The sequence below is a fragment of the Lottia gigantea genome (assembly GCF_000327385.1).
Source record: "Lottia gigantea unplaced genomic scaffold LOTGIsca_14, whole genome shotgun sequence".
Taxonomy (NCBI): Eukaryota; Metazoa; Mollusca; class Gastropoda; family Lottiidae; genus Lottia; species Lottia gigantea.
In genome coordinates this window covers 2,244,798-2,259,532 of record NW_008707617.1, presented here as the reverse complement: position 1 = coordinate 2,259,532, position 14,735 = coordinate 2,244,798, and the positions used below count along the sequence as shown (strand labels likewise).

The 14,735-nt window shown below is 31.5% G+C and overlaps 1 protein-coding gene across 1 annotated transcript; it reads right to left on the bottom strand.

Moving 5' to 3' along the window:
* Positions 1 to 723: 723 nt before the first annotated feature.
* LOTGIDRAFT_157510 (hypothetical protein) lies at positions 724 to 10,100 on the bottom strand (the record flags this gene model as incomplete). The annotated part of the gene is made up of 10 exons (XM_009049717.1): positions 724 to 851; positions 1,127 to 1,333; positions 2,037 to 2,111; positions 2,678 to 2,681; positions 2,736 to 2,836; positions 3,276 to 3,398; positions 7,246 to 7,300; positions 8,914 to 9,069; positions 9,585 to 9,809; positions 10,068 to 10,100. 10 exons carry the CDS (start codon positions 10,098 to 10,100, stop codon positions 724 to 726), a joined length of 1,107 nt encoding a protein of 368 aa, XP_009047965.1.
* Positions 10,101 to 14,735: the final 4,635 nt, after the last annotated feature.

Here is a 14,735-nt window from a genome sequence, read left to right as displayed (position 1 = left end):
AAACAGACTTCGTTCTTATTCATTTATACAGCATATATAAGTTTTTGCCACTGCCAGATTATTTGGTCGAAATGTAGAATTGAAAATAACCAAATCCAGAACACACCATCAAGGTCTTTCAAGAAAAATATCAAGGGTGATCAAAATTAAAGATATGAGTTTGTTCTGCTTCTTCCCGATCATTATGATGTTGTGTGATTTGTCTCTTTTTAAAGGGTCAGGTTCGCCATCCGTTTAATCAATCCTCCCTCATCTCAGAAACGAGAATATTTCTAGCTAAGCTAATAGTAAAAGTGTTCACAGCTCACTGTCGAAATTCCATGACATGGAGTCTTCAAATCCATGTGTGTCCAGAATTATCTAGGTTTCAAATGATGGCTTTTCTTGAGACTGTGTCAGATATAGACTATTCACATATTTTCAAAACCACGAAAATGACGAATCTGCACCTTTAATTGAAATTATCATGTAACAACTAATATAGTTGGAATAGCAGTATGCAAATCAAAATATCATCCTTCGTACCCTCCCATATCACTCATATCAATATATCATATCGCAGATCAGGAACAAAGAAAAAATTAAGTATCCAAAAAATAAATATATTCTTCCCAAACTTAACAATTATAAAAATAGCAAGATAGTGTGAAAATCCAATAAGGGTCAATAAAATATTGCATAGTAGTATGAGATCTTAGTTTTCAGTCAGTCCATAGATCCAGTTTATTTTTCACTATTTGGTTGGATCTTGCTGTTACGGCAAATTAAAAATGGTCTGGTTAAAACATTTTTAATGGCTTTTAATGCTCTTCTAAATCCAGCTCTGCACCGTTGTGATCTTGATGGTTTGACTGCAATAAGAAACATAATTTTTGTTCATACACATAAGATGTTAGTTGAAAAAAAAGCGTTGATGCATTTCCACTGATTTCGTAAGGAAAATAACTTGAATTTCTTGAAGATTCCCAAATTTGTTTAACCAGTTTCGATAATTTATGAAATGAATTCTTTTCTCTGGCAACCGTAGCAAAGCATTTAATATTTTTGAAATAGTTTGCATTGCTGAAAAGATGACAATGAAATTATATTGAATTCAAGGCAGCACCCAGAGAATATGTTATCATACCTTTTAATAAATAGCCAAATTTAAATGGGTTTTTGTAATCAGAAATTTCTTTAGATGATTCCGTAGTTGTCAGTTTAAATTGACCATCAACAAAGCCAAGTTGTAGTAGTAAATCATCATACATTTTACTGACAATATCATCATCTAGACCTTCCGTTATACCATCTGCTAGTTTACCACAGTCAGGTTTAATAACATCCTTCTTAGCTATAAAACGATAAATATTATAGGCTATGATAAATACTCTGTTAGTTTAATATAGCCAGGTTAAATATCAACCTTCTTACCTATAACATGATAAATATTATATCATAAATACTCTGTTAATTTACTACAAGCAGGTTTAATATCAACCTTCTTACCTATAACATGATACATAAATATTATATTATAAATACTCTGTTAGTTTACTACAGTCAGGTTTAATAACAACCTTCTAAGCTATAAAACGATAAATATTATGGGCTATGATAAATACTCTGTTAGTTTACTATAGCCAGGTTAAATATCAACCTTCTTACCTATAACATGATAAATATTATATCATAAATACTCTGTTAGTTTACTACAAGCAGGTTTAATATCAACCTTCTTACCTATAACATGATAAATATTATATCATAAATACTTTGTTAGTTTACTACAGTCAGGTTTAATATCAACCTTCTTACCTATAACATGATACATAAATATTATATTATAAATACTCTGTTAGTTTACTACAGTCAGGTTTAATAACAACCTTCCAAGCTATAAAACGATAAATATTATAGGCTATGATAAATACTCTGTTAGTTTACTACAGTCAGGTTTAATATCAACCTTCTTACCTATAACATGATCAATATTATAGGCTATGATAAATACTCTGTTAGTTTACTACAGTCAGGTTTGATATCAACCTTCTTACCTATAACATGATACATATTATAATATAAATACTCTGTTAGTTTACTACAGTCAGGTTTAATATCAACCGTCTTACCTATAACATGATACAAATTATAATATAAATACTCTGTTAGTTTACTACAGTCAGGGTTAATATCAACCTTCTTACCTATAACATGATAAATACTCTGTAAGTTTACTAGTCAGATTTAATATCAACCTTCTTACCTATAACATGATAAATATTATATCATAAATACTTGTTAGTTTACTACAGTCAGGTTTAATATCAACCTTCTTACCTATAACATGATACATATTATATCATAAATACTTAGTTAGTTTACTACAGTCAGGTTTAATATCAACCTTCTTACCTATAACATGATAAATACTCTGTAAGTTTACTAGTCAGATTTAATATCAACCTTCTTACCTATAACATGATAAATATTATATCACAAATACTTGTTAGTTTACTACAGTCAGGTTTAATATCAACCTTCTTACCTATAACATGATAAATATTATCTTATAAATACTCTGTTAGTTTACTACAGTCAGGTTTAATATCAACCTTCTTACCTATAACATGATACATAAATATTATATTATAAATACTCTGTTAGTTTACTACAGTCAGGGTTAATATCAACCTACTTACCTATAACAGTATTAATATAATAAAAATACTACATATAATTTATAACAATTTTACCTTTTCTAACTTTGGCACTTCCTTTATCGTCATTAGTATCTTGATCCGCACTAGCCATATAAACTTAGGTTTAGTTTTGAAGGCATCTTGGTAGTTGTAGCCTACAATAATTGAAATAGTATCAAGATTAACACAAATAATTATATATGCAATTGGAGGTTATATTAAGTAGATTATATTAAAAAAAAAACTTGCCTAATCTATATCTTTTGTGTCAATTACAACTTTACAATTAGACACAAAAAGAAAACACTTGATTAGTTATATTAGGTAGATGGTATTGGTGTCGGAATTTAAAAACATGTGTCCAGATTTGCGACCAAATTTTGAGTCTAATCTTTATCTTACGTGCCAACTACATCTTTAAAATAAGACACAAGAAGAAACTTGATTTCCAAAATAGTGTATTAGAAAATAAATCCAAATAAAATCACTAAAGTATTTCTGCATTCTGTGATCAAAGGAAATTTGATGGATTTTCTGTTGAAAGATGTTAAGCATATAGACACATGGAAGCTTTGTTATCTGAAATGTTATTACCATGTTTGAGGTGTTTCAGATCTTCAACAACTCGAGCTCTTGAGTCATCAAGAGTAGAATCAACTTGATAAACCTTGTGATATGATACACAATCATAATCGTCCCTAGGTACCACAACCATTTCTGAAAGCAAATAAAATACATGTTTAAAGTATTTAATGGGATAAAGGTGTGATTTAAAAATAGTTTAAAAATTAATTGGCGAATAAATAAACTGTCTTTCTGAGCGTCAAAAAAAAAAATTAAGATAATGTGGCCATTCATTTAAGGGCATACCTTTTTCAGCGGAAAAACAGTATGATTTCTAATTCTTTTCAGATGTATGACGCGGCAGAGGCGGAACATTACAATTCACCAAAGATGATGTTACAATGATTTCAAATGGTTAATACATAATTTTACCAACTTGTATATTCAATCAAAATTTGAACATTGTAGTTACCTAGTAGATTTATTCATAGGGTTTTCAAATCTTTTGCTTTAGATTGAATTAAAATTTGCCAAATAAAACAACCATATTTCAGTAAGCTTGTAAACACAGAAAATTAATATTCTAATAAGTTTCAGCTAGATTTGTCATTTCTTTTACATTTTCAAATGAAAATTCGAACCGGTGCAGATCATATAAAATATATACTTCATTGATTAATGAAAATGACGAGTTACCTGGAGAGAATGAAGAAAATTCGGCAAAACTTGCAGATAAACTTGTAAACACGTCTTATAGAAAGTAATTTTCTTTGACTTGTTACGTTATTTTATTATGATATGTATTTCAATTGTTTGACGTCATAATGCTCAAATTGAACTTTGACCTACGCCATTAGTTACTTTTTAATAAAATTTTCACCAAAATTTTCGCTGTTTATAAATAACTATTCTTCAAGGAAAGCTCTACTGGTTTAGTAACTAACTATTTAAAATTGACAGGTTCGCCAATCTTTTTACCAATCGTAGCTAATTTTTTAGCTAAGTTAATCAGTTATGGTGTTCACAGTTCCCTTCGAAGTCCGTGTGTGTACAGAATTATCCGCGTTTGCTAGTTGAAATGTCGATTTTTCTGCCATATATTGAAAAGGAAAAATATAAAGAAAAATTTATAGTTGTATAGAAGTATATTTGAAGTGATTATGCTATTTTGATGCAGTTCCAATCCGTACTCAAGAACCAAACAAAAATCGAAAATGGCGAATCATGGCTTTTAAGAAATGATATTAGGAGAGCGGGCGAATACCACGGACGTGGCACATACGCTTGACTGTTGAAAATGACTTCAAAAAATTGGTGAATAATAGTCGCTCTCAAATTATTGTAAACCAAGTAAAAAGATTTGCATCTTGACACTGGAAATTGACAAATTTCCTATAAGTAAAAGTATAATGGCAATAATTCCTAGCTGCTTCTTAAAAACGGATGCCTCCCGCAATGTGTCTTCTTGATACCACTGAATCTTTCAGCAGCTTTTGACACTGTTGACCACCAAATACTTCTAACAATGCTTAGTCAAAAGTTTATATTATATTATATTATATATTATATTATATTATATATTATATATTTAGTTACCTTTAGTGTAATAAAATCGACTTACAGAAATGAATTTTCTTTGACTCGTGACGTTATTTTATTATTTTAATTGTTTGACGTCATAATCATAACGTCAAATTAAATTATTTTCCCCTTCCATGTAAGAGATTTTCACACTATGTGATTAGATTAGTTTTAGTTGGCTTCCAGCCAGCTCTAACGAGGTTAGTTGTCATTTAATGATACCAAATGGCCAATATCAGCTTGATGGTAAGAATGATCAGGTGTTTCCGGAAAATGAAGTTAGCTATATTGCTGTGTGAGGGGTGAAAACTTGTTAACTGAATGTATCCGTTGACTGTGCTAACAATACCAGTTTACCATTGTCAGAAGGATATTGTGGAGCTTAAATCTGAATCAGGAATTCTGACCACTATTGGTTTTACTGGATATACCAACTACATTCCTAATCTGAAATGTCAGTGGCAGATCACAACGACACCAGGCAATCTGAGATCTGGGATGGTTCTTCAGGAAATAGAGCAATACTAGAAAATAATGTGGTATTAGACTACCGAGAGATATAACGATTCATGTTAATAAGGTGTATGTACAATTTGCGTCTGATGGAGCAATTATTGGATTCAATGTACTAAACATAATATGAAAACATTGCTAACCCATTTCATATATTGATTTGATAATGTTACCATATCGTTATTCAAACTGAATATGTTTTGTGGATTCATACAGTTAGTAAATCGTTATTTACAATTAGGTAATTGTAAATATGCCGTTCTGGAATTACTTTTCTCATTTTATTTATTCTTGATAAAGTGAGTTTTAAATAAATCTTTTGATTTATGGACGTTTGTTGTCATAACAGAACGGACAATCTAGAACTGTTGCAACTAAGATATTTATTTGAACTAAATCTAATAGAAAATAAAACCCGGTACATTATAATTATGAGCACGAGTAATTAATTTACAATGCAATTAAAAGAAATTTCAATAAACTGAATGAAAAAAGAGATTTGGGACTCTGTACTTAAAATTAAAATGGTATGAATGTCAAGATAAAAATAATAAACTATTTCATAATTTAGAAAATAAATCAGTGATTCAGAAGCTTAAAGAAGGAAATGGTCAATACGCATTATCAATTATTAATTAATGTACAAATAAACTTTAATATTTATGATTTTCACTCAGTACTAAAATAATATTAATGTTTCCATTGATATGAAAAGTTAATTGAGATTTCTCAGCCTATTTTGAAATACAAGTTAGAGTGTTGGAAATGTGGGCTTGCTAAATTCTTTCAGCTCAGATGTAATATATTATTTAATTTTTTCCAAACGATTTCAAGATAAAACTGAGCCCTCCTTGGTGTTCCATAAGTCTAATTAAATGTCGGTCAAACGACTGAAACCTCTTCTTGAATGAACTCAACTAATGGTCTGAACGAATTCATCCTGATCCACCAGTTCCTAAATATGAAGAATTGTATTAAGAATTGATTTTAACAAAAGTTAATAGATCCACGATTTTATATTCGAATTGTTAAAACTTTTCGGATATTTCATAAGATATATAAAGGGTATAACATGTTCAGTTAGGAATAATGGCTCAACTAAAATATATGTATAAAAGTAATAAAGGCGACCCAATGACTTCAAATCTTTTTTTAACCCGTTGATAGGATCTTTTACTTTTTAATATTCGAAATAACGAAAACAAATAAGGGACATTGATTGGGAAGCCTTTTCATAAGTGAATATAAATCTTTTTTCTTTCTTTAATTTAACCTTTTAGTGACATAGCTGGTTTGTCAATTAATATCCAGAAGTTTTAAATCCCACTTTAATGTTGTAACTTTTGTATACTTGGTAAAATTTAGGTATATTTTTCATATTGGAAGAAATTGGTATTATTATATCTCAATGAAATGCCAGAAATTAAACGGTGAATGATAAAATATTGATCTTAAAACACCTTTCACGCTTTTACAGACCTTTAAACAGAACTCGATTTCGTTAAATCTTCGAATATGTTAAATAATCTTTTTTACAACTCTTTATACAGTACATAGGTATTTAATTAACAGGTAATATGGATAAACAAAAAAAAAATGCACAAATAATAAACAAAGCATTTTCAAGTTATATATCAGCAATACAAAAGACATAATTTAGACTCCTTAATTGCATTAATATCATTTCAAGTAAATGAATAATGGGATTAACTTTATCTTTTCTACGACCCATGAATCAGCCATTAACCCATTTATGCCTGATTTTTCTATTTTCGAAAAATGCTTTTCCATAGAAAGATTGTGTCATGTAAGCCCGTAATATTTTCTATATTTTCAATTCTGACCAAAATTCGTCTCAGAATATGATAGAATTGGTATGTCCCATATATGGGACACTTGGACTGACCGGGTACATGTACGTAAACTATTATGTGGGTGTCATACGAGTTAAAAACAATAATCTACAATTGTATTCAATTTTTGAATAATAAATAAATTTAAGTAAACATGCATTTCATTCAGTAATATAATTAGATTTCAACCAAGCTGGACACATTTTCATAATCGACTTTTCAATATTGGATTGTAATTATGGATAGGCCTACATATAAAAGTCTATAACAAAGCCACCACCAAAGACCTCAGTTTCTAAATCACTACATGAACAGATGATAATGAGGGGTTCAACATGTTTGAAAAATCTCAGAACACCTAACATGCACCCCTGCATCACATTTTTATACGCCCACATGAAATGGGGGGCGTATATTGCCGTCACCTCTTTCCGTCGGTCCGTCCGTCCACAATTGCTCGTAAACACTCTACAAGGCACAATTCTTGACTGATTTCGACGAAACTTGTTATAGTTGTTTGTAATCACCCAAGGATGAACCCTATTGAAAATAAGACGAATCGAAAAATATTTACTATGAGTTATTGCCCTTGATCTTGAAAACTCGTTCAATTTGTAGCTCATAAAAACTCTAGAAGTCATAATTCTTGCTGGATTTTGACAAAACTTGGTTTCATTATTCATTACCGCGCTGAAGATTGAATATTTGTCTTCGAGAGTTTTTACGAGCTAAAGATTGAACACGTATTCAAGAACTAGGGCAATAACTCATACTCAATATTATTCAGTATCGCCCTGAAGAGTTCGAAAGAAGTGTTTGACTGAAGGTTGAATATTTCATTCTGGTGATTGTTACTGTACTGCTAAATATTTATGTTCAAAATCAAAGCTGCCAGTGGGCGTATATTACCTTGATTGGCAAGCTATCTTGTGCACATATGTTTAGTTTTATTACCACAATGTGCGCATCTCAATTGTGTAGCATTTGGTCTAACAAAGTGATTTATACCATCCAATCTAAGAGCATTTGGCACTCTCTTGTGGAGACGTGATGGTCGACCGCGAGCTCTGGCCTGCCTGGAAGATCGTTGAACATGTACGAGCGATAGTTCGTCGGATTTCCAGCAAGTCTAAGGGCTGGTCTTTGCTAACATCTGTAGCCCTGTACCATGCTTGCCGAACACATAGATCAAGACAGTAATTAAAAATGGGCCACCACCATTTCTGCGAACGTATAGCAGAACGATACTGGATTATGTTCTGATCCAAGCGATCAACCACACCCATGGTTTTGTTGTAGTGGAAAATCAGAAATGGCTGTGTAAGTTCAATGGATTTGGGGACTTTTTGACAACTTTTTTACTGTCTGTATTGGATGTATACCGACATAACTTGACACAACATTATCAACATTATTGTCATTTAACCGAACAACAACTAATCCTACAGAAGAATCGTATGCAAAATCAAATGACCCTCTTGCCATTTTACTAACCTTTGAAACAGATTTTAAGGGACAATTTTCAATGCGGTTCGATCTAACCGTACCTGTACATGCTATTCCTTTAGCAGACAGTGTGTCAACAAGTTTCAGGGAGGTAAAGAGATTATCAAAAGTCTAATGGTATGGATAATCATTCCGCAGATTAGATTTTAAGTTGAATATAACGGACCCACCTATCCCTAAACCTGTATACTCCCGTCGACCAAAATTTGTCTAACCTTACTGAACCTGCCATGTGGATCCAGCTGGCTATTGTCACTTCTTTGAAGATCTCTCTGGATCTCATCAAACCTATCTCTGGACATAGCCGATGATATTGCATCATTGTGGATATCTTTGTCATAGGACCAATACATTCGTCTTCGTAGTGTAGCCTGAGATAAGTAAGATCCCAATAAAAGCTTGCATTTCACCTACAGTAGTTGTGAAAGTATGATTACCCTTAGCACATTGGAGTGTTTTGGTTGTAAGCAATTCAAAAACATCTTCATCAAAGAACAATTCGAATAGTTCTACTGGATCTTTAGGTAAATTTGAAAGATCGGTGTCTGGTACATTCCAGTCAAAACGTATAGATTAAGATGATGGTTAATCACGTTTTGACCATTGTCTTGTAGTGGATGGAACAATTTCTTTAGGGCGTTTGGCAGCAGTTGGGGTTTCATCTTCAGATTCACTGAACGAATTATTCTGAACTGAAAATGATGTTCATCATGGAAAAAATGAAATCCTTGATACTTCGAACCACAGACTACAAGAGGATGATAACCATAATGGTGTATGCTGCGAATGTTTACACCTCATATCACTACTAGGCTACTTGTGAAGTTGTTTGATTGATAACTGGGGGTATACCGATGATGCCAGGGATTTTACTGCAACAAAGTACCTCTTCTAAAACGATATTACTTCCATCCTCGCTCATAAGGGTTGCGGATGCAGGTGCATTTAATGGTCGATCACTTAGGTTATCCAAAATCCCAGTCTTATCCTCATCTGCACTATCTTCATCTGTAAGAGGGCCATTTGGTGGAGGCGGTATAGTAATTTCAGCACTGTCGTACTGCTGGTCATCTTCTTCAAGTATGTTAATGACTTCATTCAAAGTAAGGGTCTAAAAATAAACAAACTACATCAAAATATGATCAACAAACAACTATATCCGGTCAGTCCTAGCGTCCCATATATGGGACACAACTTCAATAGCAAAAAAAATATTTATAACCATTGTTATTGTATTGTGCAATTTTTTAGGATATAATTAATATGTTTATAAGAAATGTTTCTCAAAAGACATTTAATAAACTCAACTTTTCAAAGAAGACATTGCTGTGAAAATCTGTGAAATTTCTAGGCAAAATGGCCGACTTACCACATGGTTGGTAAGGGAGACTACTCTAAGCATACTAATATATAACTCTGCTCAAATTGGCGCCAAAATGTGGGCAGATATAACATTTCTTATTGCTAGTTAGAATTTTATGACTAAAAATCCAAATATTTTCATTGTAAATGCATTCACCAAATTATTTACATAAAATAATATGAAATTATTCAAATGCAAATTGTCAGATAACTTATCAATTCCTTCAGACGAAGAATATCTCGACTATAAGAAAGACATGATTAACATCATATATAAAGATATTAGATAAGAATCTATTTCAACAAAAATGGAACTTCAAAGTATCATCAGTAATATTCGATACTTTGTTTGTCTTCTAACTATGACCTCTTACATTCATACATTTAATACTTTCATCATAATTTAAAATATACAAATTAACAAAAATTTGAAAATACATTTTTTGACGTAAAGCCTTAATGCAACTTTGTATATCATGTTTTTATGAGGTAAGTCCTATACTTCCGCTTACGTATTGTAGATATTTCTATACTTCTCATTTTTACAAACTAAATTTTAACTTAGTGCGGACTTATGATTTTTGTATTAGCTGGGATCATAACTTACTAATCTGGACGTGATATACTTGACTATCAAAATTGTTCTATTAAATTTGAGTAAGCTTATATATACATTCAAAACAACTGTTTTCGGATTCTGACATTTGAATACTAGGCCATCGATATGTAGATTGGTTGAAAATATGTGTTTCTTATACCTAATTTATTTTGTTATTTTTATACTATCAATATTTTTTAGCAAAATCAATGTGCACTATGCATTCATTGGAGTTCAGTGATAATCTTTTCTCCTTATAATAAGAAAATTGACATTTAATGTCAAACATATACTTTCTATATCTTATCAGCTGAGTTTCTAATTTATCGATCAGTTCAGAAACATTACCACATTTTATTTTCCTTTTCTGTCAGAGTAACTTTTTTCAAGACCTGTTTCCCATTCTGTTTAATTGAGCGTTCTTCAATTCCAGTACGCCATTCGAACCATACCACTTCTTCTGCTTCAGTTTTCATAATGGTCATTATACATGCAATTTTGATTATCAATATTACAGACACACTATCTTACTAATTCGTCTTTTTTTGAACATAAAATTTTCTTTGTTTTGTAAAGAGAAGAAACTAAAAATTCAGTGTTCGCACATAGTTTGCACAAGCATGTTTCTCTGTCCTCATCTATTGGCGGCCTTACCCAGAATGGTCTTAAACGACCAAAAGTTGTGAAACTTATTTTTTGATTATTTTCAGCTCTAAATTTAAGATATAGATTGAGTCTTGCAAAATGCGTCGTTGTTTTTTCACTTTATTTTTAGTGCATGTGCGTTTTACCAGTGGTTATTCTAGAAACATCACACCTTTCAAAGAAATCTTTAACTTTTTTACATATTCTTTTAGATAGACAGTTTTTAGATGATAGGTGATTTCGGGTAGAAGCGCCACATAGTTTTAAGACCTTGGTATTGAGCTTATATTTCTTCAGAATATACTCTGGCAATCTGTCTTTTTTACCCTTTTTCTTGTAATTGGTATTTATTTGTTTTAAAAGAGCGTGGTTAAATAGCAATGTTCTTCGCACTGTTTTCTTAGAAAAGTTTCTAAGAAGTTTCTTAGTTTTTGAGGGAGGTGAATCCTCATTCGAATCTCTATGTAAAGATTGCACTCTCAACCATCTGTGCTTGTATAAGTCTACTAGTTTTATTTGTTTTCGCAATTCAATTTGTAATAAGGCATTATCCCTATAACACTTTTCTACTTTCTATTCTACTTTTTTCCGCTTTTTGTATTTTGTTGTTCTGAAATATACTTAGGTGAGTTAGGCGGCGTCAAAATGATCTTTTCCAATTTCTTTTTATTCATTCTTTGCTTCCTCTTTTGATCTCTCCATTTTTTTCTAGTTGATCTTTTCTCTCTCTCTGACATATCTACAATACTCTTTATTTTCCCCTTAAGTTTATCTTGTTCGCATCTCGCTTTTTCGTCCTCTCAATACTCTTGCCTCTTAAAACTATTGGCATCCCTATTCATTCGGAACTTCCGCTGCCTTTCTGCACCTGACATAGGCATTGTTAAAATCTGAAAATTATTTAAAAACTTGTAGTAAAGTTAATCAATCTTACATTTTTTTCTCATAAATTACCAAATGTTACTTTATTTTTATCCCCTACGACTATGTATTAATAAAGAATTAAGTAGACATGTCAAATAGCTATTTATGTTCATTTTGTAAGTGAAATGAATTTTTTCCGAACAGTTGCAATGGAAACAAGCTAACATTATCTTTTGATATAAACTATACATTGAATTGTCTTTCTTGTAACAAAACCGGTCTTTCCTGTAACATTTTGACCGTTACGGAGTGGACTGTTACAGGAAAGAAAATATTTGAACTAAATGTGATAAAAATCAAATCATGATAACTTCTAAATGTCCAAACAAATGTCCATGGAAATCAATTTTAATTAGCGATTTTCGCCTTTTTTCAAAAATGATTCAGTACATCATGGAGCTGAGAAATGTATGTTACAGGAAAGATTCGAGAAAAATATACTCTCCAATCATAGTTACTTAATGTTGTTTTTTTTATAAATTGTATGTCTTGAAACTTAAAATTAAAATGTCTTGGTCAAGAGGAAATGACATCATATCCCTTGAAAGATGGACAACTCTGTTTATTTAATAGAATCCATATTATTTAAAGTAACAGGTGCCTGTTACAGAGTGGACAAGCTACTCAGACATGAAGGAGGGAATAAATAGTCTATTTCTTGAGGCAATATTCTCAGAAACAGTAAAAAATTTTAAAATGAAGATTTCAAGCCATAGATTTAAGAAAATATTATCTAGATATTTTATCTTGTTACAGAAAAATTTTCATTTAGGTTTCCATACCTTTATGGTAAAGACCACCGGGTAATTTTACATATTTTTAAGACAAAAAAAATATTACTGATCTAAGGCATTACATATTTTGGCAAGTATAAGGGTTGAAACTGTTCGGCCCTATGTTTTATATTATATTTGAAAAGAAATTTCAAAAGTGAACATTTTAGGAATTGTGGTTTGAGGACAAGAATTTTGAAAATTACCCATATATGAAAAGATTTCTAAAATGTGTTATATACTTGCATGCATGTATACACTCCAATTGTTAATTAAGCAGTTTACTTTGGTAAAATTCATAATGGACCAAAAAAAAAAAAAAAAAAATAGCGATGCTAAATGTTTACTTTTTAGCTATTATATATATAGTTTTGGTGTTCTAAAATTAATGGCAAGATACTTTATTTTCACTATCAAAAAAATGTAAAAGATCGCATTTTCTACATTTGGGTGTATAGTTTTATGAATTTGTCCAAAAGAATTCGTCAGGTTACTAACAAAATCAGAATGCGCCTTTGAAAGACCGGATGCGCGTATCAAAAAATAAATTGCGGTGGTCTGAGAATATTTCTTTAAGTAGACAGGAGACAGATGCTATTATCTTAGTCCATATAAAATTTTAACTAAATGCCAATCGTCGACGGAAAACTAAACATCGCGCCTACCTTAAAGACACAACCGATTTTGTCAATAAAAAAAAAATAATCTTCGAGTTCCCTCTAATGCTATTTTAATTTCTATCGACGTTTCTTCTATGTATACCAATATCGATAACACTACTAGTTTAACCTCAGTTCGTAAAGGTTTTAATAGAAACCCAGATCCAAACAGACCTGACGATGCAATTCTACAGCTTTTAGGGAATTGTCTTAGTCGAAACGATTTCACATTTAATGGTAAAACATATTTACAAACTTCAGGGACAGCTATGGGCAAACGATTCGCCCCTTGTACGCAAACTTTTTCATGGCAGAGTGGTGTTGCCCCTCTGTTCATTTGGCCCACTTTTTTACCACCCGATCCTGTAAAATTAGCTAAAATTATTTGTCTTAATAGCCCCTTTCAAAGACTATTTTTTTAAGACACAAACCTAAAAATCTGTATTTGATCTGCTCCATTTAGATGTACAAGCCTTAAGAGCTTCACAAAAACTTTTAAGTGAGACTTGACTTTCAACCAACAGCCCTATCATCCATTTCATTAACTCAAAACTAAAGGCAACTGCAGGACACCTCACACTTGATAATCACTCACGCTCCAAAAACTTATTTTGGTTCAGATATACAAAAATCATTGGGTTCTCTTCCTGGATTTCCATGGGCGAAATATCCCGGAGAAAAACATCTTCCCGGTCATAATTACACTGGTCCATGTACCAGGTTAGATCTGCGATTAGACGAAAACGATAAACCCAAACCCGGCGAAGAACCAGTCAATAGAGTTGACGCCGCTGCGCTTAAACACGACATACTATACAGAAACAAAGACATAAAATTCAGACACGAAGCAGACAGACAAATGATAATCGAACTTGAAAATATTCCAAATCAAACTTTCAAAGAGAGAATGCAAAGAGCATTAATCATTAAACTGTTAAAAGCAAAGATGAAATTGGGCATGGGGTTAGCGGATGAAATTCATAAAGAATTTAGAAAAACTAAAAACTTTTTAAAAGTTAAAGTAAAAGATGAAATATAGTCAGCAGATTTAATTAATATGCCAGTCGAAAGAAGAT